At 48.6% G+C, this 27,587-nt stretch overlaps 14 protein-coding genes across 14 annotated transcripts; 7 read left to right on the top strand and 7 right to left on the bottom strand.

Moving 5' to 3' along the window:
- Positions 1-195: 195 nt before the first annotated feature.
- Positions 196-1,137, bottom strand: N7447_000436 (putative trimethyllysine dioxygenase TmlH; the record flags this gene model as incomplete). Its single annotated transcript, XM_057224712.1, has 4 exons — positions 196-311; positions 368-439; positions 493-975; positions 1,032-1,137. 4 exons carry the CDS (start codon positions 1,135-1,137, stop codon positions 196-198), a joined length of 777 nt encoding a protein of 258 aa, XP_057088728.1.
- A 1,340-nt stretch (positions 1,138-2,477) lies between these two features.
- On the bottom strand, positions 2,478-3,666 carry N7447_000435 (putative peroxisomal dehydratase; the record flags this gene model as incomplete). The annotated part of the gene is made up of 4 exons (XM_057224711.1): positions 2,478-2,820; positions 2,915-3,008; positions 3,063-3,489; positions 3,547-3,666. The coding sequence occupies 4 exons, from the start codon at positions 3,664-3,666 to the stop codon at positions 2,478-2,480; spliced, it is 984 nt and encodes a 327-aa protein (XP_057088727.1).
- A 557-nt stretch (positions 3,667-4,223) lies between these two features.
- rmtA (protein-arginine omega-N methyltransferase HMT1) lies at positions 4,224-5,641 on the bottom strand (the record flags this gene model as incomplete). Its single annotated transcript, XM_057224710.1, has 7 exons — positions 4,224-4,230; positions 4,286-4,757; positions 4,817-5,148; positions 5,212-5,321; positions 5,387-5,406; positions 5,481-5,494; positions 5,550-5,641. The coding sequence occupies 7 exons, from the start codon at positions 5,639-5,641 to the stop codon at positions 4,224-4,226; spliced, it is 1,047 nt and encodes a 348-aa protein (XP_057088726.1).
- A 668-nt stretch (positions 5,642-6,309) lies between these two features.
- On the top strand, positions 6,310-7,492 carry N7447_000433 (PGAP3/PER1 family protein; the record flags this gene model as incomplete). The annotated part of the gene is made up of 4 exons (XM_057224709.1): positions 6,310-6,435; positions 6,484-6,526; positions 6,585-7,359; positions 7,438-7,492. The coding sequence occupies 4 exons, from the start codon at positions 6,310-6,312 to the stop codon at positions 7,490-7,492; spliced, it is 999 nt and encodes a 332-aa protein (XP_057088725.1).
- Positions 7,493-7,908: 416 nt separating this feature from the next.
- On the top strand, positions 7,909-9,881 carry agm1 (phosphoacetylglucosamine mutase PCM1; the record flags this gene model as incomplete). Its single annotated transcript, XM_057224708.1, has 6 exons — positions 7,909-8,001; positions 8,062-8,075; positions 8,182-8,326; positions 8,400-8,414; positions 8,476-8,967; positions 9,021-9,881. The coding sequence occupies 6 exons, from the start codon at positions 7,909-7,911 to the stop codon at positions 9,879-9,881; spliced, it is 1,620 nt and encodes a 539-aa protein (XP_057088724.1).
- Positions 9,882-10,173: 292 nt separating this feature from the next.
- rrp3 (RNA-dependent ATPase RRP3) lies at positions 10,174-11,720 on the bottom strand (the record flags this gene model as incomplete). The annotated part of the gene is made up of 2 exons (XM_057224707.1): positions 10,174-11,261; positions 11,324-11,720. The coding sequence occupies 2 exons, from the start codon at positions 11,718-11,720 to the stop codon at positions 10,174-10,176; spliced, it is 1,485 nt and encodes a 494-aa protein (XP_057088723.1).
- A 203-nt stretch (positions 11,721-11,923) lies between these two features.
- N7447_000430 (Brix domain-containing protein) lies at positions 11,924-13,321 on the top strand (the record flags this gene model as incomplete). Its single annotated transcript, XM_057224706.1, has 3 exons — positions 11,924-12,124; positions 12,175-13,155; positions 13,196-13,321. 3 exons carry the CDS (start codon positions 11,924-11,926, stop codon positions 13,319-13,321), a joined length of 1,308 nt encoding a protein of 435 aa, XP_057088722.1.
- An 865-nt stretch (positions 13,322-14,186) lies between these two features.
- N7447_000429 (riboflavin synthase) lies at positions 14,187-14,996 on the bottom strand (the record flags this gene model as incomplete). The annotated part of the gene is made up of 3 exons (XM_057224705.1): positions 14,187-14,734; positions 14,789-14,911; positions 14,966-14,996. The coding sequence occupies 3 exons, from the start codon at positions 14,994-14,996 to the stop codon at positions 14,187-14,189; spliced, it is 702 nt and encodes a 233-aa protein (XP_057088721.1).
- A 191-nt stretch (positions 14,997-15,187) lies between these two features.
- Positions 15,188-16,837, top strand: N7447_000428 (CaiB/BaiF CoA transferase family protein; the record flags this gene model as incomplete). Its single annotated transcript, XM_057224704.1, has 6 exons — positions 15,188-15,361; positions 15,418-15,449; positions 15,524-15,647; positions 15,705-16,209; positions 16,270-16,563; positions 16,626-16,837. The coding sequence occupies 6 exons, from the start codon at positions 15,188-15,190 to the stop codon at positions 16,835-16,837; spliced, it is 1,341 nt and encodes a 446-aa protein (XP_057088720.1).
- Positions 16,838-17,973: 1,136 nt separating this feature from the next.
- N7447_000427 (aegerolysin family protein) lies at positions 17,974-18,425 on the bottom strand (the record flags this gene model as incomplete). The annotated part of the gene is made up of 2 exons (XM_057224703.1): positions 17,974-18,289; positions 18,343-18,425. 2 exons carry the CDS (start codon positions 18,423-18,425, stop codon positions 17,974-17,976), a joined length of 399 nt encoding a protein of 132 aa, XP_057088719.1.
- A 1,869-nt stretch (positions 18,426-20,294) lies between these two features.
- N7447_000426 (phf1/phf2 family PHD finger domain-containing protein) lies at positions 20,295-21,824 on the top strand (the record flags this gene model as incomplete). Its single annotated transcript, XM_057224702.1, has 1 exon — positions 20,295-21,824. One exon carries the CDS (start codon positions 20,295-20,297, stop codon positions 21,822-21,824), a length of 1,530 nt encoding a protein of 509 aa, XP_057088718.1.
- A 1,080-nt stretch (positions 21,825-22,904) lies between these two features.
- N7447_000425 (Short-chain dehydrogenase/reductase SDR) lies at positions 22,905-24,176 on the top strand (the record flags this gene model as incomplete). The annotated part of the gene is made up of 2 exons (XM_057224701.1): positions 22,905-23,426; positions 23,589-24,176. The coding sequence occupies 2 exons, from the start codon at positions 22,905-22,907 to the stop codon at positions 24,174-24,176; spliced, it is 1,110 nt and encodes a 369-aa protein (XP_057088717.1).
- Positions 24,177-24,368: 192 nt separating this feature from the next.
- Positions 24,369-25,768, bottom strand: N7447_000424 (rRNA-processing protein SOF1; the record flags this gene model as incomplete). The annotated part of the gene is made up of 2 exons (XM_057224700.1): positions 24,369-25,709; positions 25,766-25,768. The coding sequence occupies 2 exons, from the start codon at positions 25,766-25,768 to the stop codon at positions 24,369-24,371; spliced, it is 1,344 nt and encodes a 447-aa protein (XP_057088716.1).
- A 222-nt stretch (positions 25,769-25,990) lies between these two features.
- N7447_000423 (proteasome regulatory particle lid subunit RPN6) lies at positions 25,991-27,311 on the top strand (the record flags this gene model as incomplete). The annotated part of the gene is made up of 2 exons (XM_057224699.1): positions 25,991-26,252; positions 26,305-27,311. The coding sequence occupies 2 exons, from the start codon at positions 25,991-25,993 to the stop codon at positions 27,309-27,311; spliced, it is 1,269 nt and encodes a 422-aa protein (XP_057088715.1).
- Between the last annotated feature and the right edge of the window lie 276 nt (positions 27,312-27,587).

Below are 27,587 nucleotides of genomic sequence, written 5' to 3'. Positions count from 1 at the left end.
GGAGGATGAGACAAGGTTGCTGGGAGGAAGAGCTGTTGGTGGCCGAGCTCCAACAACGTCAGCCATAGAGCATCACGTGATATGATCTACGTTTATAATCAAGTGCGATTCGATTCTATCTACTTTGAAATTGTTTTTGTCTTGTATAATGTGAGCATTTTTTGTCGATTTATCTCGTGTCAGGTACCACACATTCTAGATGATAGAATAAGGATTATTGGGATGACTTCTGACGTTGCCAAGGTTGTCTAGCACTGCTTTCCGGCCGAACTTGAGCAGACGAAGTCGAGAAATGTAGTCATCGTTATTGACTGGTACTTCGTTAGCAGAAAAAAACATGAAAGGTTGGTTATCAGGTAGTAAATACCGTAGCCACCGCACATTCGTCTCTTTCCAGTAAACTCAGAGCGGCCATGTAACATTCTCCAGTTATCGAACACTAAGACAAACATGTAAGCCGAAGTGGTTTTCAAATTAGCACCAAAGACTTACTGAGCGCCGATCCTGGTTTTAGCTTCGTCCAAATTTCTTTGCTCCGCAAGATCTCGTTATAGTGGCGCGCAGCGCTGTACCACATAGTCTGTTCCGATACCGACCAATTGCGCTTTGGTGCACGATCATAGTTGTTCCAACGGATCTGGTACATTTTATTCGAGTCCGGGTGGATCGAAAATACCGGTGCCATTGCGGATGGTTGGATGCATATGTCTTCATTCCCGCTTGCGTGCCACGGCTGCCTATGTTTTACCAATGAGGCATAATGCTCGGGTTTCTCGCGGTGTAGCTGAGCTGCGGCTGCAAATCCATCAACTAGCAGATTCTCTCCCCCAGACCCTTCGGTATGGGATAACAGATGGAATAGCTGAAGTCTTGCAGGATCTGTGAAATAAGTATTGTCTGTATGAGCACCCAGGAATTCGTTGGTGTATGCCGTGTCTTTGAAAGTCAAATCGGCTGTGAAGTCCCAAAAGCCACCTGAAGCTATGTTAGCTGAATGATGCATTAGTAAATTGTAGATCTACAGTGCATACCATAATGGGTGTTCCTGATGAACGCAATTCGCTCGATGAGAAATTGAGTCGCCTCTGGGTTGATAGGAACGCCGTCTACAAAACAGAATCCATGTTCCCACTTCATGAGTTTTAGCAAGTTTGATCAAGAAGTCAAGACAGAAGGGCTTACGATATGGCTTAGCCAAATACGAAGAGATTCATCGTCTGACATAACATCATCATATTTGACTCTGGGACTTTGATCTGGCTCCTTGAAGTACCTTCTATGGCATCAACATCATTCCGTGACTTTGGCTTTGAGTAACTTACCTGGGACCATGCAGTTCTGATTGGAGATATGACTCCGACTTAGTGCTTTTGAGGTTAGGTATACGCTGCGAGTGTCCATAAAGCCAACCATGCGGATAAAGTCCCATGTGATTATCAGACCCTGTGGCGGTGTTAGTACTGATAGTAAAAATCTCAAAGGCTATGCATGTCATCTCTCACACTTGATTGTGACCATACTGTCACTGTGCTGGATTGACTCTATCTTAACATTCTGCGGAATCTGCGGGGATAGTATCAGAAACTGTGCAGTCGCAGGGAGTAGTGAGATTTCCTACTGAGAAAGTGTCGCTTATCCTCTGCATCGTATCTAGATGAATACATGTGGGACACTGGCAGTTTTCTCTGGTCGCAGGCATCAAGCTGTCAATGATAGCCCAAGCTTCTGGTGTTGTGTGTCTTGGTCACTAACCTGAGGAAAAAACGACCGCTGTAAAAGTGAAGTTAGTCGTTATTCACCTTCTTTGGAGTTGCAACAAACTTACAAACTAAACTCGAATTTGGAACCATTTTCGAGTTTAGCTGGAAATTGTACTATATCGGAGCCGGACGTAGCAGCCTGATGACCATCCACGCTCATCATAGTATTTAGCAATCTCGATGAGCAAGGTGTGACATATCGGTAGCCAGTCGTCTATCAGCAACGGAACAAGGAGGCCGAGTTAGTCTTTTTATGATTAATTTGAGTGTATAGCATGCACTAAATCCATACCAAACGACCAGCGGGTGAATAGCGGGGCCTCAGGCTCTTGGGTCTAATTCGAGAGGGTTTAGCGTTAAATGTTTGATAACAGATGAAAGGAGATCTTACCCGGTACGAGTCCACAGCCCACTCGGCCTGAGTGCTGTGCGCCAGCTGAAGATCATGGCCGATATGGATAAACAGGGGTTTTAAGGTCAAGGACAAGGAAATAGTATGGAAGGACAGATCCGGGGTAGTAGTTTGTAAGAGCTTCAAGTTCGAGGACCCGACAACCGAGGTTACAGTCACGTGCGTGGTATACGGAACTATATTGGCATAGATAGTTTGTTTCCCTACAAAGTTGGCATTCGGTGGTAAGAAATATTTACTGGATATGCATTTTGAAATGCAAACTAGTTATACGTAACTAATCTAACTGAGATTTGGTGACATAATCACAGCTTGCTCTTCACGCCTGTCGCCTTCAACAGACAACGCCCATTGCTCAACACAACCCGACCCTTATCGTTCTTAGTAACAAATCGGATCTCCTCATAGCCATCCTGAACATTGCCCATTCTCCAAATCTCAGTGGTAAGCTTATCGCCGGGCCGGACGGGTGAGGCAAAACGGGCCTGGAACTCCTTCATATTGGCAGGGTTGCTACCACCCAGTTCGCGCAGAATGCCATGTGCAGCAGAATTCCAGCTGAAAAGACCGTGGATAATAACACCACCGAAGCCCATCTTCTGGCCAGGCTCTGGTGTGGCGTGGAGAGGGTTGTAGTCACCGTTGAGACTAGTCAAGGTGTTAGCATCGGATGTGTCGAGTATCCACTTTTGTTCAATTGTATAGAGCTGGTCTCTGTACGGGATATGCACTGGACACTTACCGGTAAAGGTGGGCCGTCTCCAAGTTGCTCTGAACAACATGGGTGGCGTCAGGGGCCTTGCCCTCCGGTGGGGGATAGTTGACGGTGCTAGGTCCTGCTCGAACGCGTTAATTGATGCTTCACGGCGGAAAATTAACTATAATCTTACCCTTCGGGCCACCCCAGCCGCCCTGTCCGACCAAGAAACCGCTACTCACGACCTTGGTGTACACCTCGCCGCTCTCCTTATCCACGATAGACTGCTCGGTTTCGATCACAGTACCAGGCTTGCCTTTATCATAGACACCAATGACCTTATTGCGCAGCTCAAACTTGCGCCCTGCACTAGTGGTAGGGAGCGGCTTCAGGATTGTGATCTTACGCTGACCATCAACAGCATGACGGTGGTCCAGGTCGGGGACGCCTGGGATGTGAACTGCCTTCTGGCGGGCATAGAAATCAGTCACTTCTTGATCAGTGAGCTTGAATGCTATTGGCTTTGGAGTTAGTGCAATTGCCCGAAAGTCCCTCGAGGCGCTTAACATACGGAGGATGAGAGAATAGGTTGGGAAGACCGAGAAGCTCGGGTGGAGTTCCTGGATACTAGTTAGATTATGGTATTTAGATTGGTATCTATGTGGCTTGTGGCTTACATAGAGGAAGTGCAGCTCGTCGGCCTTGACACCAATGCTATTGGCAAACAATAGCACATCACGCTTCTGCCAAGAGACCTCTTTGGCGGGGAATTCGTGACCAGCTCCAGGGGCCGACATTGGGATGGTAGTATGAAGGGAGTAATGAATGTAGGATCAGATAATATAAAAAAGGGCCAGGTGTAGGGGAAATATAGAAAACAAAGTAGCAATTGGCAGATTAAAAGTAGCTCCGGTAATTGCGGGGGCTATCAAGGAGCCGAGGATCTGATAATTATTTGTTGCCGTGGTTTTGCCGACGAGGGCATCTCCTTGGCACAATTTCCCCTTGCAGATCTTAATTCTATTAAAAGTCTAAAGTCTACGTGGAAAACATGTCCAGAAGAAGAGCGTTGGAGTTTGCTAGACTAAGCATCGACTCGGGTATCTACCTGGAAATTCGAGGAGCTTCAGAATGATATCCCTCCGTTCGCGCCACAAAATGCCTTTTTTCCTGCCTCCCAAGAAATAAACGCCGAAATAAACAAAGGCGAAACCAGATGTCCAATTCGCCTTGGGCAATTTCATACATGCCCATGCCAGGATGCATTGCGTGACGAAAATATTTCACTTAGATCGTGCAAACGTGAAGTTGTACATCCCAATCAATGACATCAAATTAGAAAAGTGGAACAAAATTAACACCTGGGATGCATTAGTATGATGATCTCAAAAAACGAGTCAAAATGCCAGAACTTACATGCGGTAGAAGCAGCCACCCTCAGCAGCGCGAGTAGCATCGGGGGTCTCGAACTTGTACGTGATGCCGATATCCAAGTCACGCTTGTTCTTATCGTTGGGGCGGTTCTCAATCCAACCGGTAACCTTCTCATCCTCCTCGACGGTAAGGACATCACGGAGGTAGAACACGGTCTGCTTCCAGTGGGTGTACTTGGCGTGAGGACCAGTGGAGAAGTGGATGGGCTTGTGGCAGGCGCTGAACTCAATATCGAACCAGGCGATCAAGGCGTGGATGAAGTCGGGGCGCTTGGCAGTGAGGGCATAAGGCACCTTGAAGGCAAGATCGGCCGTGGTGACGGTGTTCAGATCAAAGGTGATGATCGGGCAGGGATCGGTCACAAGAGCCTTCATCTCGACGGTATCGACGAGGGGCTCGTTGAGAGCAATCTCCTTCATGGGGCTGTAGTCGAATCCGTAGACGTTGTCCCAGACTGAGATTGGTCAGTAAAATAACAAGAATAAAAAAGTTCCAGGTAAAATAATTGCTTACATCCAATCTTGTCATCCTTGTAGTCGCCATCCTCAATACCAGCAACGTACATAGTGGCCTTATCGGGGAAGATCAGACCACCGGGGTTGAGGTAGGTGTCACGGGCGTAGAGCACGGTGTCCAGCATGGACTCGTACAGAAGGAAGTAACCCATCCACTCGGAGATAATAATATCAACCTTGGGGAAAGGAAGGTTAACTTCCTCCATCTTACCCTGGAGAAGAGTAATCTTATCGGACAGTCCATTGACGTGGACAATCTGACGGGCCTTCTCAATGATGGAGGACATATCGACACCAATGACGTGCTTTGCGCCAGCACGGGCAGCAAACCTGTTTAAAAAAAAACAATCAACAAGAGATCCAGAATCACAGGATTATTATCCGGATACATACATGCTCAGAATACCAGTTCCACAGCCGACATCAAGGACGACCTTGTCCTTGAAGATGTGGCGGTTCTGGTAGATGGAGTCGCGGTAGGAGCGTGTGCGGACATCATCTTTCTACAAGGCAGAAAATGAATGTTAGAGCACCGTAAATAGCCAATTAGCCAGTAAATTGTACTTACAAGCATCTCCTCGTGGATACCTGTGGCAACCCAAAAAAATATCATTAGTCAAAACCACACTGAAAATTTGCTATCATGGATCAAGATCATTTACCATGGTGGTCGTAGCTATGAATTTATTAGCATCAACATCCGAGAGAGACCCAATGGAAGAATAACGTACCTAGTGAAGTAGCGGACTTCAGAGTGCTCCATGCCAACCATGCGATCAGCACTGCTGGTGATCCCCTGAGGGTTATCGGATTCGGTATCCATCTTGACTGTGCGGAAAAGAAGAACGGGCCGAAAAGGAAGAAAATGAAAGAGTAAAAAAATAAATGGGAAGGATGTTAAAGATAAAAAGTCCAACAGAGATCGATCCTCAACTTTTTTTTTTCTGGATTATTTGCCCGCCCGCCAAGCTTAACTCCAATCCCCGCCCGCGCTAGCTGTATTCGGGGGTCACGTGTGTACACACGTGATGGGACTTGCCCTCATTTATATAGGGCTATCTGCGTGGCATAGTTGTACAACTGGGAAGTTCTAGGGATAATATGGTGTACCTGCATCATATGTGGGTAGTATCTGTGTGGTGAATAGCACTTACCCAAGGATAGCAAGCACCCATTGATGACATTTGATGTTTAGAATAGGTCAACATTGAATTGCGCTATTAACCATATCTGTCCTTTGGAGTGAGCTGGCAAGATCCCCAAGCAATAACGCCCCATGACAAGTATGCTAAATAAATTCAATTCCACTTCAATTGTCGAAGTGTACAAAGTACATCAATGGCGTTGTGGGGTAAAGAAAGAACTGTTTGGTTGCCAAGACTACCGAGGGAGGCTCTTTGATGCCGCCGGGAGCTCCGCTCCAACCTGTCATTCTTCCCCAAGCTTACGCGTTGAACGTCTGGGACCTCGGAACTAAACTTTCGGGCCACAATGAATTTAGGTGTAGGAAGAGTGAATCTCTACACTCTTTTCGCTTTCGTTTTTTTAGCCTCGCTCATTGGCAAGTCCGACGCGTCATTAGGAGACCACCTCCCCGACTTCAAAGAATGTGTCCAGGTACGCCTCGGTGAACAACAGACCCTTGGAAACAACTAACAGCCATAGATCTGTAAAACAGAAAATTGTCAGAATGGCAATTCAGTGCTCCGTATGTGAAATCATTATTCCAACTGTTCTCCGCGTTTCCCCTTTGCTGACCTCTTTAGCTCTGCACCACCGCTTACTACTATGGAACTGCCCTGCTGAATGTGACTACACTTGCCAACATGTCATTACCGACCGTCGCGTCTCGCGTGATCCTCCAATGATCAGCCCAATTGTACAATTCCACGGGAAATGGCCGTTCCGTAGGCTCCTAGGGATGCAGGAGCCCTTCTCGGTCCTCTTCTCCTTCTTCAACTTCGCCGCGCACTGGCACGGCTTGTCCCGTATCCAGGAGTCGGTCCCCACCTGGCACTCGCTGCGCCCATACTACATGATGTTTGGATACATTGGGCTTGCAAGCTGGAGTTTCAGCATGATATTCCACATGCGCGATTTCCCCCTGACCGAGAAGCTGGACTACTGGGGCGCTGGCGCCAACGTGCTGTATGGTCTCTACCTTGCCGTCGTTCGAATCTTCCGCCTGGACCTTGAGAATACCCCGTACCGGCCAACCCTGCGTCGACTTTGGACCGCTATTTGTGTTCTGCTATATACATTGCACGTGTGTTATCTTACCTTCTGGTCCTGGAACTACACCTACAACATGATAGCGAACGTGGTGGTTGGTATTATCCAGAACGTCATGTGGACCGGTTTCAGTATCTTCCGATACCAAAAACTTTCGAAGTCTTGGACTGCCTGGCCTGGTATGATTGTGGCGTGGATAATCCTGGCTATGAGTTTGGAGTTACTCGATTTCCCTCCTTGGAACGGGTTAATTGACGCACACAGCCTCTGGCATCTGGGTACAGTGGTCCCCGCTGTATGGTGGTACTCGTAAGTCCTCCCCGATCGTACGACTTAATATATTCCCAAATATATTCCCATGACTAATGCATCGGTCGCACCCGACAGGTTCCTGATCAGGGACACACAGGACGATATTGCGGCGCACAGGCTAAAGGCGTAAAGAGGATCAAAATTTGGGCAAAATTTGGCGATATTTATACCTAACCATACCCAGGATATCATAGACATGTTCATATGTCATACTTGACTGTAGCTTAGACGTGGGAGGTAGCTGTAATGAAGATCGGGGGTGCTCCCCACTAGGGTGTTTACCGTTGCAGTTAATTTCCACGGTGATTAATGCGGGTAAATATGTTATTGCCACGTCTCCTATTGTGTCCTGATCTGTGTTCCCCGCCATTCTCTGACCGCTAAGGCCGTCGCAATAAGCCGTGTCTCAAACCTCCAAACCCCTCAGCCGCTTTTTTTTTTGTTTCAAGTACTCCTCTCCTTTTCGACCTCGACTTTACCTGAAGCTTTAGAGTACCTCTCTTGAAACTCCTTAAGGTACTTTATAACTAATCGCATATTTTCGCCATGGCCTCTCCGGCTGTCAAAAAAGCGATCACCGAGGCGGCATTGCAGTACACAAAGCCCGAGGGCAAGGTATTTGAGTATGGCACAGCAGGGGTATGTCGCATTGATGAACGCTCTACTACAGAGGTCGGCTAACTTCTCTGTCCATTACAGTTTCGCATGAAAGCGTAAGTTTCTTCAAATATGGCTGATCCACCCCGCCTCCGCATCCTCTGAACCCCCGCGATCGTCTTTTGTTGACGTCGATTTGTTCTGACCCATATGGCTGCGCAGCGACCTCCTCAACACCGTTGTTTTTGCAGTGGGCTTGCTTGCAAGCCTGCGCTCAAAGAAACTTAGCGGACAATGGATTGGTGTTATGGTTACTGCAAGCCACAACCCCGCGGAGGACAATGGTGTTAAGTTGGTTGACCCCATGGTGAGTTTTAGCCATTGATCCCTACCATACTACCAGCCCATCAGGACAAGTCTAACCTTTATTTTCTCTTTAGGGCGAGATGCTTGAAGTAAGATTGGCCTGCGTTCACACGACCGAATTTGGAATAACGTGCTCACTGTCATAACTAGGCCGAGTGGGAGGCATACGCGACAAAACTGGCAAATGCCCCATTGGATAAGATCGCCGATGTCTACGACGAACTCGTCAAGGAAATCGATGTGAAGATGACCAACCCTGCTCGGGTGGTCTTCGCTCGTGACACCCGTGCTTCTGGCTCTCGTCTAGTAGGCGTTCTGAATGCCGCACTTACCGCGACGGAGGTCGAGTTTGTGGACTTCAAATACATGACTACCCCGCAGCTTCACTACGTTGTCCGCTGCAAGAACACCCTCGGAACACAATACGAGTATGGTGAGCCGACTGAGCAAGGATACTATGAGAAGCTTGCAAACTCCTTCAAGAAGGTTATGCGAGGGGTCAAGGTCCAGGGTTCCTTGACTGTGGACTGCGCCAACGGTGTCGGTGGGCCCAAATTGAGGGAACTGATGAAGTACCTCTCTGGAATCGATATTAAGGTTGTCAACGACGATGTGATCAACCCTGACGCCCTGAACTTTGATGTATGCTTCCACCTAGCCAACACAACTGTTGATCAACCTAACACTTCATGCAGTGCGGTGCCGACTATGTTAAGACTAAGCAACGTGCTCCTCCTTCTTCTAAGGCTGCTGTGCTTGATCGATGCGCTTCGCTTGATGGCGACGCGGATCGTCTTGTTTACTACTTCCAGGACGAGAGCAACGTCTTCCGTCTTCTGGACGGTGACCGCATTGCCACTCTTGCGGCGTCGTTCATTGGCGATCTTGCCCGCAATGCTGGAATTGCTTCGAAGCTGAAGATTGGTGTTGTCCAGACTGCCTATGCTAATGGTGCAAGCACAGATTACATTGAGAAGGTCCTCAAGCTCCCCATTATTTGCACCAACACCGGCGTGAAGCACCTCCACCACGCCGCACTGCGGTTCGATGTCGGTGTCTACTTCGAGGCCAACGGACACGGTACCGTCACCTTCTCCGAGAATGCCCTAAAGGTTATCAAGAACGCTGAGCCTCAATCGCCGGCTCAGCAGCACGCCCTGGAGAGTCTCCAGGCCCTGACTGACCTGATAAACCAGGCTGTCGGTGATGCCCTGTCAGACGCACTTCTTGTGGAGGCCATCCTCGCCCACAAGGGCTGGTCACCTAAGGAGTGGCTTGGAACCTACACCGACCTTCCTTCGCGCCTCGTGCGTGTCGAGGTCAATGACCGTTCCATCTTCAAGGCATACGACGCCGAGCGTAAGCTCGAGTCTCCTGCCGGCCTACAGGGCACCATCGAGTCTCTTCAGTCTCGGTACAATAAGGGCCGCAGCTTCGCCCGTGCCAGTGGTACTGAGGATGCCGTCCGCGTGTACGCTGAGGCTGCCAGCCGCTCTGAGGCGGACGACCTCGCCACTCGCGTCGCCAACGCTGTTAGCGAGGCCGGCAGCGCCTAATAGGTTTCTTGGTCCAGGTTTGATCCTCGGTCTTGACACATGCCGCTAGGGATCACTACTTTTCTGGGCTGTATTGCAATTGTTACATTGGCCTTTGGTGGCTTTAGGCAGCGGATACCTTTTCAGCACTATGGGCCCCCGGAAATATGGTCCAGGAAAATATTCGATATCATTTTGACGCAGTAATGAAATCTATGGATTCTTTTCATATTACATGCTTAAACGCCCCAAATTCGTAAGATAAACCATCTATTCATGTACAAAACCCAAGCAAATGAGCCGGAATGAAATTCTAGCCCTCTTCCTGGTCCATGGCATCGCGACTTCGCTTGCCCTTGAACGAGAACTTTCCTTTGCCCTTGGCGCCCTTCTTCTCGTCGTAGTGCTTCATCGCCTGAATCGCGTCACGCTGCGAAGCACTCACTTGATCGGCAAAGACCATGGCCTCATCTTTCGGGGCGGGGTACTCATCTAACTCTTTGCCCATCGCAGCCTCTATACGCTGCCAGATTTCCACATCATATTGTGTGACAAAGGATATGGCAGTTCCAGACTTTCCAGCACGTGCTGTACGGCCTACTCGATGAATATAGGTCTTACTGTCGGTTGGCAAGTCAAAGTTCAAAACGCAGTCCACAGAGGGAATATCCAAACCACGAGCAGCAACATCAGTGGCAACCAGGATCTCGCGACTCTTAGATCGGAATTTGCCCAGTGCTCCCAGACGTGCAGATTGAGACATTTGTCCATGGAGAGGGATTGCACCGAAGCCCAGACCGCGCAGCAGGAAAGCAACACGCTGTGTCTCATGAACGGTGCGCATGAAGATGATAACGGACTGGCCGATGAATTCGTGGAGGAGGTAGACGAGGTAGATGTCCTTATGTTTATAGGGACGAAGGATATAAGTTTGCTGTAGGGTCTCCACGGTAGCGTACTTGCTGGAAGAGATCGATACACGGGCCGGATTTGACAGTGAGGCTCGCTGAAGAGACTCAACCTTTGAGCTCAGAGTGGCGGAAAATAGGAAGGTTCTGCGCTCGCGCGGCAGGACCTTGAGAATCTTGTCGAGAATGGGACCGAAATCCATATCGAGCAGTCTGTCTGCTTCGTCCATGACAAGGAATTTCAGGTTGCGGAGGGAAAAGCCCTTAGTGTTCTCGAGATGATCGAGAAGTCTGCCGGGCGTGGCAACGATAATGTGAGGCTTCTTTCCCAAAGCGATTGACTGAGGAACCATGTCCATACCGCCGACCAACGTGGTGGATCTGACGTTGATTGTTGCGCCGAGGGACTCACATGAGAGTGAAATCTGATATGCCAATTCACGGGTTGGTGCCATTACGAGACCAAAGAACGGCTGGGGTTTTTCCATGAGTGCTAGAAGGCTCGTCAGTATCGTATATGAAGGTGAAGGTATAAGTCGTCAAATATGCACGAACCTTGAAGAATGGGCAAAACGAAGGAGGCAGTTTTTCCTGATCCTGTTTCAGCCAAACCAATAATATCACGACCCTGAAGTGCGAGCGGGATTGACTCGGCCTGGATTGGTGTCGGGGCCTTGTAGCCCATTTTATCACAGGCCTCGCAGAGGGAGTCAATCAGGCCCAGTTCTTTGAATGTTTTGGGAGCGCTGGGCTCAGTCTCAGAGGAAGCATTTTCGACCTCGGCATCCTCAGCGGAGGGTTTGGGGCTTGAAGCGCTCGCGCTATCTTCAACATCGAGGTCCTCAGCGGAGGGTTGGGGGCTTGAAGAGCTTGCATTTGATGCAACGTCGCTGACTTCAACGGGTGCAGCAGGTGCTGCGTGTGCAACCTTGCGCTTCTTGGTAATTGGCATGTTTAACTTGTGTTTTAACAAAAAGATTGTTGTCGATGTTCAACTATCTCAAAAGAAATAATTTAATGTGGGGCCGCAAGAATATTGATCCGGCGCTGTTTCTGATGTTAATTTTTGGAGAAAAAAAAACCTCGAGCTGTTCGATTTAGTATTCATTGGTTTTCTCCCTCCAATTTTTTCTTTTTCTCATCTCTAACATCAAGATGGCCAAGCAACGTGTTAAGAAGCGCACTCACCAGAAGCCCCAAAATGCTAGCGTGGTGAAGGGCAGCGCTGCCTCAATGTCCAAAACCCCGAAGTCTATGGTCATTCGAGTAGGCGCTTCTCAAGTCGGTAGCAGTGTCACCCAGTTGGTCAAGGATGTCCGTCGTATGATGGAGCCCGATACTGCTGTGCGATTGAAGGTATGATTCACAGTCACTGTTTTACTCGCTCCTTCTAACAAACAATATAGGAACGCAAATCCAACAGACTGCGAGATTATACCGTTATGACCGGTCCCCTCGGTGTCACTCATCTTATGTTGTTTTCCAAGTCCGCAACTGGCAACACAAATATGCGACTTGCTGTTACACCCCGTGGACCCACCCTTCACTTCAAAGTAGAGAACTATTCGCTGTGCAAGGATGTTGAGAGATCCATGAAGCGCCCAAAAAGTGGCGGACAGGATCACAAGACACCGCCCCTATTGGTCATGAACAACTTCATCACGCCAGACGCAACCGAGGATTCCAAGGTCCCGAAGCGGCTCGAGACCCTCACAACTACCATCTTCCAGTCCCTCTTCCCTCCCATCAACCCCCAAAGCCAGCCTCTGTCTTCCATCCGCCGTGTCATGCTTCTCAACCGAGAGCCTACCGAAAAAGATAGCGATTCATATATCTTGACCCTCCGTCACTACGCTATTGCCACGAAGAAGACCGGTATATCGAAACGAATCCGTCGTCTGGACCCCAAAGAGATTCGCAACCGAGACAAGAAGAAGACCGCTGTTCCCAACCTTGGAAAGCTAGAAGATGCCGCCGATTACCTGCTCGATCCCTCTGCTGCGGGATACACATCAGCAAGTGAGACCGAGCTAGACACTGATGCCGAAGTCGAAGTTGCAGAGAGCACGACCCGCCGAGTCCTGAACAAGCGGGAAATGCAGCGCCAAAAGGCCGCGGAGAAGGGCCAGGATAAGCCAGCCTATACCCCCGGTGTTGAGAAGCGTGCTGTGAAGCTCGTAGAGCTGGGCCCTCGCTTGCGACTTCGCTTGATGAAGGTTGAGGATGGAGTCTGCGATGGCAAGATTATGTGGCACGACTTCATTAAGAAGTCCGAGAAGGAGATGCGGAAAATGGACCAGAGCTGGGATGTTCGGAGGAAGGAGAAGGAGCAGAGAAAGAAGCTGCAGAAGGCGAACATTGAGCGGAAGAAGCAGGAGAAAGCCAAGGCTAGGGGGCAATGGCCAACAAGTGGCTGATGATGATGAGGATGAGGATATGGATGATGATGAAGATTGGCTCAGTGACGATGACTTTGACAAGGACGCTGAGGGTGAAGGTGAAGCGGTAGATGATGACTCTGACGCCGATTCGGACGAGTCTATGGAGGAGTAGGTGACTGTTTCAAGTTACAACACACCTTTTCGAATGCCTCTACTTGATCGGTTGACGGACTAGCCGGCTCTTGCGATTGAACAGACTCGTGCTGCCTTGTCTATCACACTCTGGTTGATTGTATCAAAATGACCCCCGTCTTCATGTCTTATATCCATGTCATATGGACCAAAATTTCTGTCACTGTCACATACCCGATAGGCATCTTGGCGTTTTTTTTTTTTCAGGTTTTGTCTTCATATAATGCAATCTTGCAAATTTATTCTTCACCCTTCACCCTAGATTGAACTTGGTTTTACTACAAGCGCATCCCCAAAGACGTATATCTTAAATGCTGGACCTTATAATCATGGGCATGGACGTCCTGTCATTGATACAGTTTAGTCCACCATCCCAGTCCACCATCTCAACCCAATAATCCCATCAAATTCATAAGCTCCATCACCTCAACACACCAATTGGTGTATAAACTTGTGCCACGGCCTGTGGGAGGAATGGAAGGTAAATAAGGGACCATTATCCCCAATCCGAAGAACATCAATAGGTTCATGCTAGCAGTTGCCTTGGTCACTGAGCCGCGCAACGGTGTCGTCAGTTTATGGGATGCTCTGTGAGGATTTTTAATAACTCGACAGAGACTTGCTTGTATCCATTTGCTCGTTCTAGCCTTTTTGCTGCTTGGAACCAATCGTACTTCTGGCTGTATGTCTTTTATTCGCTATAATCAGAGGGGAAACTCCTTTTTCGAATGTGCCGATTAGTGCATTCTAGAACATAGAAAGCCAAGGATGGTACATTTTGCCTTGCCTTCACCGAATATTACGATGGCTTTGAGTGGCGGAGATTCGTTATTCATAACTCTGGTCTATTTCTTGAGCCTTTCATCGACAATCCTGTTCACCATCTTCTCCAAGATAGCGAAATCTCCACCGGAGGTACCAGCAAAGTATCCCTGCACGCTCTTCTCGACATACTTGCCCACGATATCGATCTCAACGTTGACAAAGTCTCCGGGTTTTTTCGCCGCAGTGACTACCTTCTCCTGCGTGTAGGCAATGAGCATAACCTCCCAGTATCCATCCGGTCCATCGACCACCTTGGTGACAGTCAAGCTAGCACCATCGAGAGTCACGTAGCCCTTTTCCACAACATAGCGCAGAATATCTCTATCGCGCGGCTGCAACCGGAACACCAACGAATTTCCATCGGGCGTGACGGACAGAATCTCCGCAACGGTATCGACATGGCCCTGCACAAAGTGTCCTCCCATCCGGGTATCGGCCGACACAGCGCGCTCGAGGTTCACGTGAGATTTCGCCTGCAAGGAACCCAGGTTCGTGCGTCGCAGTGTCTCCGGCGCACAGCCAACCTTGAACCAGGTCTTATCGAATGCAGTGACCGTAAGACATGTTCCTTAAGACCACTTTTAGACAATATCCCATGCGTTATAAACAAAGAGAAAAATACCATTCACTGCGATACTATCGCCCAGGTGCGCGTCGGTGAGGATCTCCTCACAGTCGGAGATGGTGAGCGACGTTCCCCCGCCCCCGCTCGACGAGGTATCGATGGGCTCCAAGGCCGTGACAGCTAGTAAAACCACATTAGCCATTGACTCACTTCACAAAAAAAAGACATACTCACTTCCGATCGTCTCGACAAGACCTGTGAACATAGCTGCGGTTGATGATCAGGAAAATGACCCCGCGATTGTGGCCTCGGCATTGGCCCCTCCGAGCGGTGTCGGCGTCGGCGTTTTGGCGGAGATTCGCCGGTTCCCCAGATCCCATTTAACGTCGAATTCTTGCTCTTTGGGCTTGTGTTTGAGCTTTTTTTTTTTGTTTCGCTGCATTCGTATATATCATCATGACGGTCGCGCTCAGGTTCCCGATCGTTGCCCGTCGATCAGGCTTGTCCTGGGGTAGTAATGCCTTGCGGCGCACAGTACCAGGGCGGAGCTACTCCAGTGCAGCTTCAGTCGATGGGTCGCTGCCTTTGGCTGGTATCCGGGTGCTTGATATGACACGCGTTTTGGCCGGAGTGAGTACATCTCTCGATATGCTTCTGTTTCTGCCATCCAAACTGACTTGCTCTAGCCTTATTGTACTCAAATTCTTGGTGATTTAGGGTATGTGCTGAACTCCGGGGCTATGAAACAGCTCCAATGGATAATTTCTGTGATATTAACACGACAAAATATAGAGCGGATGTTATCAAAGTCGAACACCCTGTGCGCGGCGACGATACTCGTGCTTGGGGTCCGCCGTATGCGAAGTACGAAGATGCTTCCAGGAAGGGTCCTGGCGAGAGCGCTTACTACCTAGCTGTAGGAACCTTCTCTTGAGTACGAAACAGCTTCTCACAATACTAATCATGGATATAGGTCAACCGAAATAAGAAATCCCTCGGTTTATCCTTCCAACACAAATCAGGTGTCGAGATTCTACACAAGCTCGCAAAAGAATGCGATGTCTTAGTCGAAAACTATCTCCCTGGGGGTCTCAAAAAATACGGCATGGACTATGAAACGCTGCGGGAAATCAACCCCAAGTTGATCTACGCCAGTATCACCGGGTATGGACAGACAGGTCCATATAGCAACCGTGCAGGCTACGATGTCATGGTGGAAGCCGAGATGGGATTGATGCACATTACCGGTGCTCGGGATGGTGCGCCAGTAAAGGTTGGTGTTGCCGTTACCGATCTGACCACCGGACTATACACATCAAATGCCATCATGGCGGCTTTGATTGCTCGGGGTCGGACTGGTAGAGGTCAACATATCGATGCCTGTTTGAGTGATTGCCAGGTTGCTACGCTATCGAACCTGGCTAGCTCTGCGCTTATCAGCGGGAAGAAAGATTCAGGCCGTTGGGGCACAGCACACCGTAAGCGGCAAACAGTCTCTTTGTGTCGAGTGTAATAACAGGCAAACTAACACCTCCCAGCTTCCATTGTACCCTACCGAAGCTACAAGACCAGCGACGGAGATATTCTCTTTGGCGGTGGCAATGATAGGCTTTTTGGCGTGTTGTGTGATCGACTGGGCTTCTCTGAGTGGAAAACCGACCCCCGCTTCGTCACTAACAGTGACCGAGTGCAGCACCGGGCAGAGATCGACGGTATGATTGAAAGCACTACTGTGCAGAAGACCACGCAGGAGTGGTTGGATATCTTTGAGGGCAGCGGTATGCCCTATGCGGCTGTCAACGACATCCAGGGAACCCTCAATCACAAGCATGGTAAGTTTGCATATTTTCTTTCCATGTGATAGAAACGGTACTGATACTGACCCTGCCAACAGTTCTGGCACGAGGTATGGTGATGGAGGTTGACCACCCTGCATGTGGTCCCATCAAGATGGTCAACACGCCTATCAAGTACTCCGAAGCGACACCGGGTGTGCGCACGCCTCCTCCTACTTTGGGCCAGCATACGGATGAGATCTTGGGCAGTGTTCTCAATTATGGGGAGGCAGATATCGCTCGCTTGAAGGACGAGGGAGTCGTGTCGTAAACCTTGAATTATTTATGAGAAACATGAAAGAAACCTAGGGATCTCCCGAGGTCTGTATATAAGAAAACTAAATTAGAGCCATTTCAAATGGCCCCTCGGTTCCTCTGTCATCTTTTTATCCTTCTTGGACATTTTTACTACATCCCATGAGCTCTTGGACTTTCCTTTTGCATATCATCAAGCATAACTTGGGGGCTCGTACGTAGGACTTGTGAGATATCAGAAAAATGAAATGACATAATCGTGGGTTCTTAGGATATGTTGTTGTTGTATATTACATACTATGTAACTAACTTCCCTAAATATTAGTCTACTACTAGGCTATAATAATCACTCTGCTAAGTTGCTTATATAAAGGAACGATAAACCTAGGTCTAACCGAAAGAACTAGAGTAGTTCTACGCTTTTAAACAAGAAGATCCGCTATTTCTCGTACTATAGAGGGCTAGGGGGGTACTCCACGAGAATATATAGAGAGAATCCATTTTTTAAAGAGATTGCTCTTCAGTTTCTATCAATTTCTATCAATTTTTATAGCGTAAAGCGAGAAATCGCGTGGTTTTATATGCCATAGAGACGTATAGAGAGAGTTGAATTAGATACGTTAAATCAGCCGGTAGCTTCACTAATTAAAGAGATTTCTTGATTCTTAAAGGCCTAGATAGCCAGTGAGATCCTACCCTCTTACTCCGTTGAATTTCTAGAGCTTTTAGAGCGACTTAGTGGCATAGTAGGTGGTTGAAGGAATAGGGTTTAAATTAATTGACGCGTTTTGGGTGGGGTGTCCAGCTATGGTGTGAAACACGTTAAGAATAGACAATTAACTAGGTAATGCCTAACATGTTAGGCACGTCTATAGGCCTTGGCCTTTTAGACGGGTATCCTAATAGTCGAAACGCCCAAGGCCCACTGTGGATAGGCCATAGGCGTCTAGGAGGCGCCTATGGACGGGCGATGTCGCAGTCTACAAGTACAGTTATATGACTCTCAAACAACACTGCCTCTGCATTTGTAAAATTTAAAATGATATAGGAAAAACCTTACACCAGTAGGGGAAAAAAACCTACACCAAGGCATATTACAAAGCAACCCGAAAACCTCTGACTCTGAACCCCCAAATATCAACAACCCGTGCTTCACTTTTTCAGAACCTCGACACTAACATTCCCCAAAGCACCTTCGCGGCTCCATGAACTCACGTCAATGGCATACCGACTGTTCTTTTCGAAGATTTGGAAATTGTTGATGCTAGAGTTGTACGGGTCATCGAAATAGATCCTGCAGACTTTGTCCGCTCCATCGAACAACTCGAAGCTTCCTTCCGTGCCGTAATGAATATTGGCCCTACCGCACGCACAAACGTTGGCTTCGTCATTTGGCTTGAGAACAATACTGTTGATGTCCTCTGGGGATAGCTCTGCATCTTTGTCTTCAATCTTGTGGAATTTGCCACTGTGACTGTTACAAAAGAGAACATATCTTCAAGCATCAATTTCATCACTTACTAGTCAACCTTTGCATTGGCAATCGAGATAGTACCTCTGCACAAGTTCGAAATCTTGATAACAACCCACTGCGAATAGACCATTGTGTCTATTATGTCCGGGATTTGGAGTAGGTAAAGGGATTTGTGAAAAAGAAAAGTAGAGCACCTGAGTAATAAAGCGATTTAGAGGGTGCCCGAACTCGTTTTAAGCTCCGCTGAACGGTTAGGATTAATCATTGTAGGTTACTCCGTAGACTCGTATACGTTATGTTGTGTCACTACACAAGACCAAGACTCCCTTGCACGAAAATGACTTGCCCTTGGTTGTCCTGTGCAGCGCTGCAGACATCATGTTGTCTCACTACACAAGACCAAGACTCCCTTGCACGAAAATGACTTGTCCTTTGTTGTCCTGTGCAGCGCTGCAGATCTCATGTTGTGTGAATGCTAAGGCAAAAGGATGCCTCATCGTAGTACCGAGAACGGGTGAACTTCATGGACCCAGGCGTTGGCTCACCGATAATTCTATGATCGGTAAATGTAGTGAGTCATTCACAGGGGGTTAAGATATCTACAGTGCCATTAGAGATATAGTGACTAGGCTAGGCTGTGGTAAACTACTCCTATGGGGCGAGGAATAGGTCCACAATAAAAACAGGATTGTCTTTGGGCGTCTCATATAATTTCGAAGACAGTTCACTCGAACATGTCTATCAGGCTAGAACACATATCTTTAATTGGATCCATATAAATCAAGATCCAAGCGAAATCAATGTTTTTTTCAAGCCAAACCTTTACCCGGCAGCGACACTGCTACATACAAGGTGAATGTCCCATTGGGCAATAGTTACACAGGGCTAATGGAAACCCAAGGCTCGGGCCGTACATGCAATAATATGTAGTGTGACAGGCCCCCTGCATTTACGCTGCCACTGTTTACGTAGACCGCTTTCGAGGAATGGGAGACAATGTATCTTGTTGACCGTCTTGCATAGCTAGACATGACACTCGTGTCACTGCCCCGTACGTAAACAGCCGTTCTATGGAACATTATCCACCACCGCTATTTTACCTATCATAAAGTGATATCTAATTTGTGAAGTTGCAACGGGATACGAGGGTTGAAAGGGAAAGTAGAAATTATACCTTATCACGAGGCGACTTGGCTCGCGTGATAAATAGGCATCCGTTAAATAGAGCATATAAGCCTGACCATAAAAACCTAGAGAGCTTGCTGGTGTTTGGGAGCCATGGGGTGTTAGAATCAACGATCTAGGAGATGAGATCATCAAAGCACAATATGTGTATTGTGGAGTCTGAAACTATAAAGAGGGGAGGGATTAGAGAGAGAGTGTGTGTATGGAAGTCTATGACAGAAATCAGGCATACCATAAACGTATGGTAAAAATCGCAGATATTGAAGACTCTGGTAGCTCTAACTAGACTAAACTCGCTTTTTCAATAATCTGAGCGGACATAGATGACTAACTGTATTATGCACCTTTGTATGGTATGTCGAGTACCACTTATCACATGATTTTCGGGGTAAATTACCCTGTCTTAACCACGTAATTCATCTCTGTATTCCGACAGTTTCAATATCTGCCATTTTTACCATACGTTTGTGGTACGCCTGATTGATCTGTCACCATTTAAGGTTACATATGGATATCACGTGACTGATATACAAAGGTCTTTCATGCAACGACTTCATTCCAACCCTACTTCCAGTTGAAGAATTGACAGGAGCCAACTATGTTTGACTACCCACTCAGCAAACAGCCTAGTGTCTATTGTGGTTTGTATCAGGCTAGAAGACTCACATTGCCCTAGAAGAACACAAAGAGTGGTTTTCTCCTCGCCATCACCTGTTGCTTTGTTCTCTACTTTCACGCAAAAGATCAACTAGTTTTCCAAAAGAACCTTGTCAAGTCCTCTTTTTGAAAACATCTATTTACAAGGAAATTCAGCATGAGGGTCTCACCGGCGTTCATGGACCTCCCCGCCCCCAATATCAACCCGGGGCGCCTCCAGAACGTCCATGAGGGCAACATATTTGACCACGAGGGTGTTTCCGAGGGGATCCAGCCACTACCATCTCAACTGGAGCTTGTGGCTGACAATATGCTCTGGGAAAGTTGGGGACCACCAGCATTGCCTCAGGAAGAGGCAGTCTGGACAACAGCCGGGGCTACGGAAACGAGTCAGCAAAATGCCAGCGCCGCCCTGGCTTCAAATAGAACTCGATCTGGCCGTCGTGTTACCCAGCCAGCTGTTCGAGAAACCGAGCCTGTGATAACAAAAGGGCCACCTGTCAAAGTAGCAGCAAAAAAGCGGAAGCGTCTGAACCGCCAGGTGTATATAGTTTGCACCGGCTGCTACCGAGGACACAGCCCTTCGAACAATTTGATTGTTCTATGTGACTCGTGCGATGCTCCGTGGCATCAGAAATGTCACAACCCGAACGTTGATAATGAGGTTATCGAAATCCCGGAGATGGATTGGTTTTGCATCAAGTGTAAACCCGAGACAGCCCAGACAAAATCTGGAAAGCAGGCTGCAACAAATGTGAAAAAGGTTGGACGCCCAAAGAAACAACCTGTGACTGAACCTCAAATGGGTGGAAATTATCACTCAGAAGAAGAACGACGGGCGTATCTCTCATCTCTTTCGCATGATTCGCTAGTCCAGCTTATAGTGAAAGTCTCAAACGAGTGGCCATCGGTTCCCATATTTCCCCACGACATGCAACCCGTGACTGATTTCACACCATCACCTTCTGCGACGCCACACAATAATCGGGCCTCCAAACCTACACCGAAGAAAAACTCTCGTTCCGCATTGCTTGATTGGGGAAGTCTGGAATCCCCGTCTGAGGATGCCAACGCTATGGATTCAAACCAGCAGATGGGTAAGGCTTCTGATACACTAGCCCCCGAAGCTACTGCATTGGATGCCGATAAAGTCTTTGCTACAATGGTCACCGATGCTCCTCCCGACTTTGCTCCCCCGGCGGCTCTTGGTGGTATCCCTCCGGACCAGATTTTTGCTGGAATTTCTCACGCGCATCCTTCCACAATTGCTCCCCAGCCTTTTACCACCACAACCTCGCAGACCCCTTCCGGGGCCACGCGCAAATTTACATCTCGAGCTTCGCCTGCAGTTAGACGTGCTCGTAAGGCCTCTTTCGTTTCGTCGAACTCCGACCTGCTCACCGATGAGGAGTCATCATACTCCGAATCTCGACTGCAATCTCCTACTCCATCCGCGTCTCAGTCTTCACAAGTCGGATCCCAGCATGAATCTGATTATGACCCCGAAGATTATCGTGCTTACCCTGAAGCTGGCCAGGGCTTCCAGGCTCCATCGGCCCCAAGCGATCTCGACATCATGACTGAGGATAAGCATTGTCTGACCTTCAGTCATTCTATCCGATGCTTAGCTAAGGAGGCTCAGAGTAAGAAGCCTCATTCACCATTGCGTCAGCGCAAGCAGTGGTGATTGATCAGCGATGCTCTTGTTCAAAGCAGGGGGAATGCACTGTCTGACACAATCATGGGTGACTTTGTGGATTTACGCTGGTCTTTTCTCTTCGAAAATAGGAGGGATGCTTGATATGATCAAATGAGTTTCGTGAACCTGACTGTCTTTTTCAATATTTTATGTCTTTTCTCGTGTCTTCGGCTACAACAATTTCTTCTTTATGACGTGGAGTTCTACAGGTTCTGTGTGGTTTCTTATTTCTTCATATTTCCGCATTCAAATGAGATAGTTATCTGACGATAACTCAATTGACCAGTTTTTCTACGGGGTTTCTATTCTAACCTTTCATCTCTTCTATATTAGGGGTTGTCTTAGCTTTTCTTACCTTGATTAACTAGCCAGGGAGCAGCAGTATATGTGCCCTCTTTCAGCTAAGAAACCCAGAGAAATTAGTAATATCCCAGTTGAGAGAACCTTCCCTTTTGGGAACATCGTCACCTACCCCAGTACCCCCATTTTCTTACTCACTGGATATGACCCCGTTGTCTGCCAGGAGCTGAACCAATCTTAGAAGGGGCTCTGCTCTCATCTCCTTCGACCCAACTTTTGGAACCTTTATTACAGAGATAGAAGAGTTTTCCGAGGACGCTTTATTTTAACGTTCCACATTCATTCATGTTATGGACCGTTTTGGAGGATGGGCACCGAAGCTGGTAGGCAGGATATATACACATAGTTGGCAATCACTTTGTGTGGGTGGAAAGCTCGAAAGCTCCCATGAGTGTTAGATGAACTCAGCTTTATTAATGAATGTCTAGGTCAGTATTCCGCAGAGCTGAGTATTTACAAACTTGGCTTTCCTCCTTCTCCCTATTACGAGCCAGGCATAAAAAATTGATTCAATTGGCAGTGAAATTGTAGAAGTGTCACCAATGTCCAAGTTGCTGCGGTGAGCTGCTCCTATAGATCGCCTTATCTCTTATCAGCCCCGCAAAACCAAACGCGCCTCGAATTTCCCGAGGTCGTCCTCACTCTTCACTGCACATCCCTGACATCCAATCTGCAGGGGCCAGAGTCAAAGCCAAAGCAGACATTGCAATGTCATCCTCAAACCCCCAGTTCCTGAAAACAACAGCTAAACCACCTCAATCAACCCCCGGCTCAACCAATCCACGCAGCAACCTCGTGACAATCGACACCCTGATAAGCATCCTCTCCAAATCCCTCCTCCACCCCTTTATAGCTTGGATTCTCGTCCTCTGCCTGCGCGCCCAAGTAACGCCATCAACAGACCCAGCCTGGATCCTCACCGTGAGCTATGCAACGGTCTTGACAGTCCTCTTCATCGCGCGGGTTATTAATCAGCGCGCCGCCCACGGCGCCCCACGTACAGTCGATTTCGAGAATGAGGTCGTGGTCATCACTGGCGGGGCGAGTGGGCTGGGTCTGTTGATTGCGCAAATGTATAGCATGCGCGGGGCGAGTGTCGCTGTGCTGGATATTAAGGATGTTCCTGAAGATAGCCGCGATGAGGTCTTTGGGGAGGGCGTCTTGTATGTTACGTGTGATGTCGCGGAGAGGGGCGCGTTGGAGGTTGCTAAGGGGAGGATTTTGCAAGAGGTAGGTCTATTTGTTTCTGCTTTTTGGTTTCGTTGTGAGCTTCGACCCCATATCGCCCTACTAGTACTACGGTTCTGGGGATTTGAAATTATTGGACAAGTTGTTTTCATAGCGCGCTATGGCTTGCTTCAATTGGGGTCTGATTCGCTAAATATCTTGCAGTTAGGAACACCGACGATCGTTATCAACTGTGCCGCGGCCAGGATCAACGGCCTCTCGTTCCTTGATCTGCCAGCGGACGCATTCGAAAAGACCATCCGCACTAATCTCCTGGCGGCTTTCCATCTATACCAAGTCTTCTTGCCTGGGATCATCGCAGCAGAGAACGGAGGAACCCTTGTTACAGTCAGCTCCGTGCTAGGCCAGCTGAGTGCCGCAGGACTATCAGACTATGCAGCAAGCAAAGCTGGACTTAGCGCGCTGCATCGGACGATAGAAACGGAAATTCGGGGTAACCCGTTTATCAAGACATTGCTAGTTGAAATTGGGCAGATGTCGACACCGTTGTTCGGCTGGGTGCGCGCGCCGAACCATTTCTTTGCGCCAGTTTTGGAACCGGTCGAAGTCGCCCGGGAGATGGTGGCAGCGATTGATAGCGGTCGAGGCGGTGTGATCAGATTGCCTATTTATGCAACGCTCGTGAATTGGTATGCCGTGCTACCTGCTACGGTGCAGCGGGTTGCGAGATATCTGAGTGGGATAGATGCTGCTGTGACTCAAAGCCGGCAGACATCTGGGAAGACAGATTGATAGGTGGCTCGAATGGAGCTGAGCGGTGTATATTGGCGTGAATCATGAGAAAAAGGGCCCTTGTACGAGTCCAATAAGATGTATTATAAAGCAGAGCGATCTGCTTCATTGAACATATTCCCCATCTGACCATAGTTTCGATTGCAAGGTGCGCCCGAGTTTGGTCGATGAAAAGCGATCAAGTGGACCAATTTATTGCTCGCTGGCCAGAATCATCTTCTCGCGCTCATGGGTTCTCGGCGCCAGGTTAGTCTTCTTAGTATGCTTGCGCACATTCTCCTCACGCCTTTTAATAGCATTGAGCTCCTCGCGCTTGATTTCGCCAGCCTTCTTGATAGGCTTGGGCACATGACGCTGGCGCTTGATGCGGCGAATCTGAGGCATGTGCGAGTATCGCTTGATAAGAGCTTGATCGTACTCCAGCTTGGAACGTTGACGGGCAGTCTTGACTCCACTACGGTCCGATGCGTTCGCACGCCAGAGACGAACATTGCCATCGTCCGATCCTGTCAAGACATACTTGTTGTCAGGCGTGAATGTTGCCGAGAATACACGCTGCATCCGCTTTGTGTGGTAGATGTCACGCGAGTGACCAGTTGATCTGTTCCATAGACGAATTGTACGATCGTATGAGGCAGTGACCAGCTCTTCACCTGTGGGGCTGAAATCAACGTCCATGACAGCAGCCACATGGTCCTTCAAAACATTGAGAGCACGGTCCATCTTTCTCATATCGAATATGTAGGCATTGTGATCCTCGTTTGCCACAGCAAAGTTGAAGGCTTCCATGGGGTTCCAAGAAATGGCGTTAGATGCCAGTCTCAATGTCGTCTTGTGCACCGGCTGGGAAGTACGCAGGTCATACATGATGACTGAGCGGTCCATGGCGGTCGAAGCCAGGATAGAAGTCTCAGTCTGGTTGAACGCAACAGATGTGATAGTGTCAACACTAGTCGGCCAATGCAGAGTCTGCGATGGTGTGGAGGAAGGCCGGGAAAGGTCATAGATAGAAATGACACCAGAAGCGGCAGCAAAAGAAGGAAGGGTTCGGTGATGTGTGACACTGGTGAAGGCACTATTTCCGAGATAGGTTGCCATCGGTGGGGCCTCAGATGAGGAGTTGTAAGGATCCCACAATTTGATCGTCTTGTCACTCGCGCATGACAGAAGTTTTCGCTCCGGCGTCCAGCACAGACCCTTGACCATATTTTCGTGGCCTTGGGTATTCCAAACCTCACCCTGTGTTGTAAGATCCCACACCTTCACCACACCATCGCCACTGCCACTTGCAAAGCGTTCAAGCGAGCCGGGATCCTTTGCCATAGAGTAAACACCGTCGACGTGTCCGTTACCCATTTGGGCTAGGAAAGGAGCAGCAAACATGCGCTCCATCTTGATCGCATTCAGAGCTCGGGTGTATTCACGAGCCCGCTCAAAAGGATGCTGGGTCGGGTCGAGATTCCGCGACTGGCGAACGACAGCGGACCCGGGGGCCTGCTGCGACGCCGTGGAGCGGGAAAGTGCTTTGATTTTCTATACTTCATTAGCATGGCTATCCAAGAAATAAAAATTCAAGAAAAACCACTCACCATTGTGCTGTTGTGAAAACGATGTAGAGAGGAAAAGAAAAACGCCAAGATGGAACTTTTTTTCTGTTTGATTTGCCAAGCGGGCGGTGAGAGGACGATGAGCTGCCGCCAGCTTCAAGCTCCCCATCGACCTGGTCATCAACCTCTCTTCAAACCACCATCTTCTCTTATTCCCCTTTTCTTTAATTACCCATCTCGCTCGCTCGTCATTTACCGTCTTTTATCATGTCATCCAAGGTCTCACCACAGATCCAAGAAGTCCGAGATCTGGTGAAGTCGGATCCCTCGAAAGCAGCGACCAGTTACCAGAGCATCCTCTCAGAGGGTCCCGGATCCACAGAGGCCTCTTCGCGAGACTACGAACATGCGTTGATTGGCTTGGGAGAGTTGTATCGCGATGCGAAGAAGCCACAGGAGATCGCGGACCTCATCAAGACTAGCCGTGATACCTTCTCGTCATTTGCCAAAGCGAAGACAGCCAAGCTCGGTAGGTTGCGCTGGTTCCCATTTATGAAAACCGGCTAACTATGATGGTTTAGTCCGTCAGCTTCTGGATCTGATTAGCGAAATCCCCAACACACTCGAACTCCAAGGCAGCGTCATCCAATCATGCATAGAATGGGCTATTGCCGAGCGACGATCGTTCCTTCGCCAGGCCCTCCAAGCCCGACTCGTTGCCATCTATATGCAGAAGCAATCCTATTACGATGCGCTTACTCTTATCAACTCACTTCTCCGTGAGCTGAAGCGCCTGGATGATAAGCTTATGCTGGTGGAGGTACAATTGCTTGAGTCGCGTGTGTACCACGCTCTGGGCAACCAGGCAAAGGCACGCGCTGCTCTGACCGCAGCACGGACGTCGGCCGCCTCCGTTTACACGCCCCCCAACTTGCAGGCCGGTCTAGATATGCAGAGCGGCATGCTACACGCCGAAGACAAGGACTTCACCACTTCATACTCCTATTTCATTGAGGCACTCGAGGGGTACAGCTCACTTGATGAGGGTGATTTGGCTACGGCCACATTGCAGTACATGCTCTTGTGCAAGATCATGCTGAACCTGGTGGATGATGTCACACAGTTGCAGGGCTCGAAACAAGCGCAAAAGTATGCCAGTCCACGCCTGGAGGCAATGAAGGCCGTTGCTCGGGCCCACGCCAACCGGTCTCTGGAGGAGTACGAGAAGGCCCTTTCGGACTACAGATACGAACTTGGCAGTGATGTATTTATCCGAAACCACCTCCGTCGTCTTTACGATGCCATGCTGGAACAGAACTTGATCAAGGTCATTGAGCCCTTCAGTCGGGTCGAGCTGGACCACATTGCGAAGATGGTGGGTTTGGACACACAGCAGGTGGAAAGGAAGTTGTCTCAAATGATCTTGGACAAGGTGATCATCGGTGTATTGGACCAGGGCTCGGGATGTTTGATTGTGTACGATGAGACAGAACGGGACCAGGCTTACGATGCCGCACTGGAGACAATTGAAAAGCTCGGAAATGTGGTGGAAGGTCTGTATACTAACCAGGCGTCTCTCCTGGAATAGAAAAGATGGGATATGTCCAATGCCGTCGAGACGATGACTTGATAGGAAATAATCGAGACAATGCACGATCACACTCAATACCCATTAGATATGCACGTAATCAATAATTAAATATTTAGACTAACTCTTGATATTTAGCTTCTAGCTATTCAAGAAATGCCAACTGCAAAATCCAAGTAGAACAATGAGTTTTGCCCTCTTGACGGTGTTGTTCGCGATCGTCCGAAAAGGGTAAAGCGCGACGGGCAAAAGAATCGCGACCTCGCATCTCCAACA

Source organism: Penicillium robsamsonii, assembly GCF_028829455.1.
Source record: "Penicillium robsamsonii strain IBT 29466 chromosome Unknown utg000001l_segment0_segment0, whole genome shotgun sequence".
In the NCBI taxonomy this organism is placed as follows: Eukaryota; Fungi; Ascomycota; class Eurotiomycetes; order Eurotiales; family Aspergillaceae; genus Penicillium; species Penicillium robsamsonii.
Note: the sequence above shows the minus strand (reverse complement) of the source record. Positions and strands in the feature narration are given on the sequence as shown.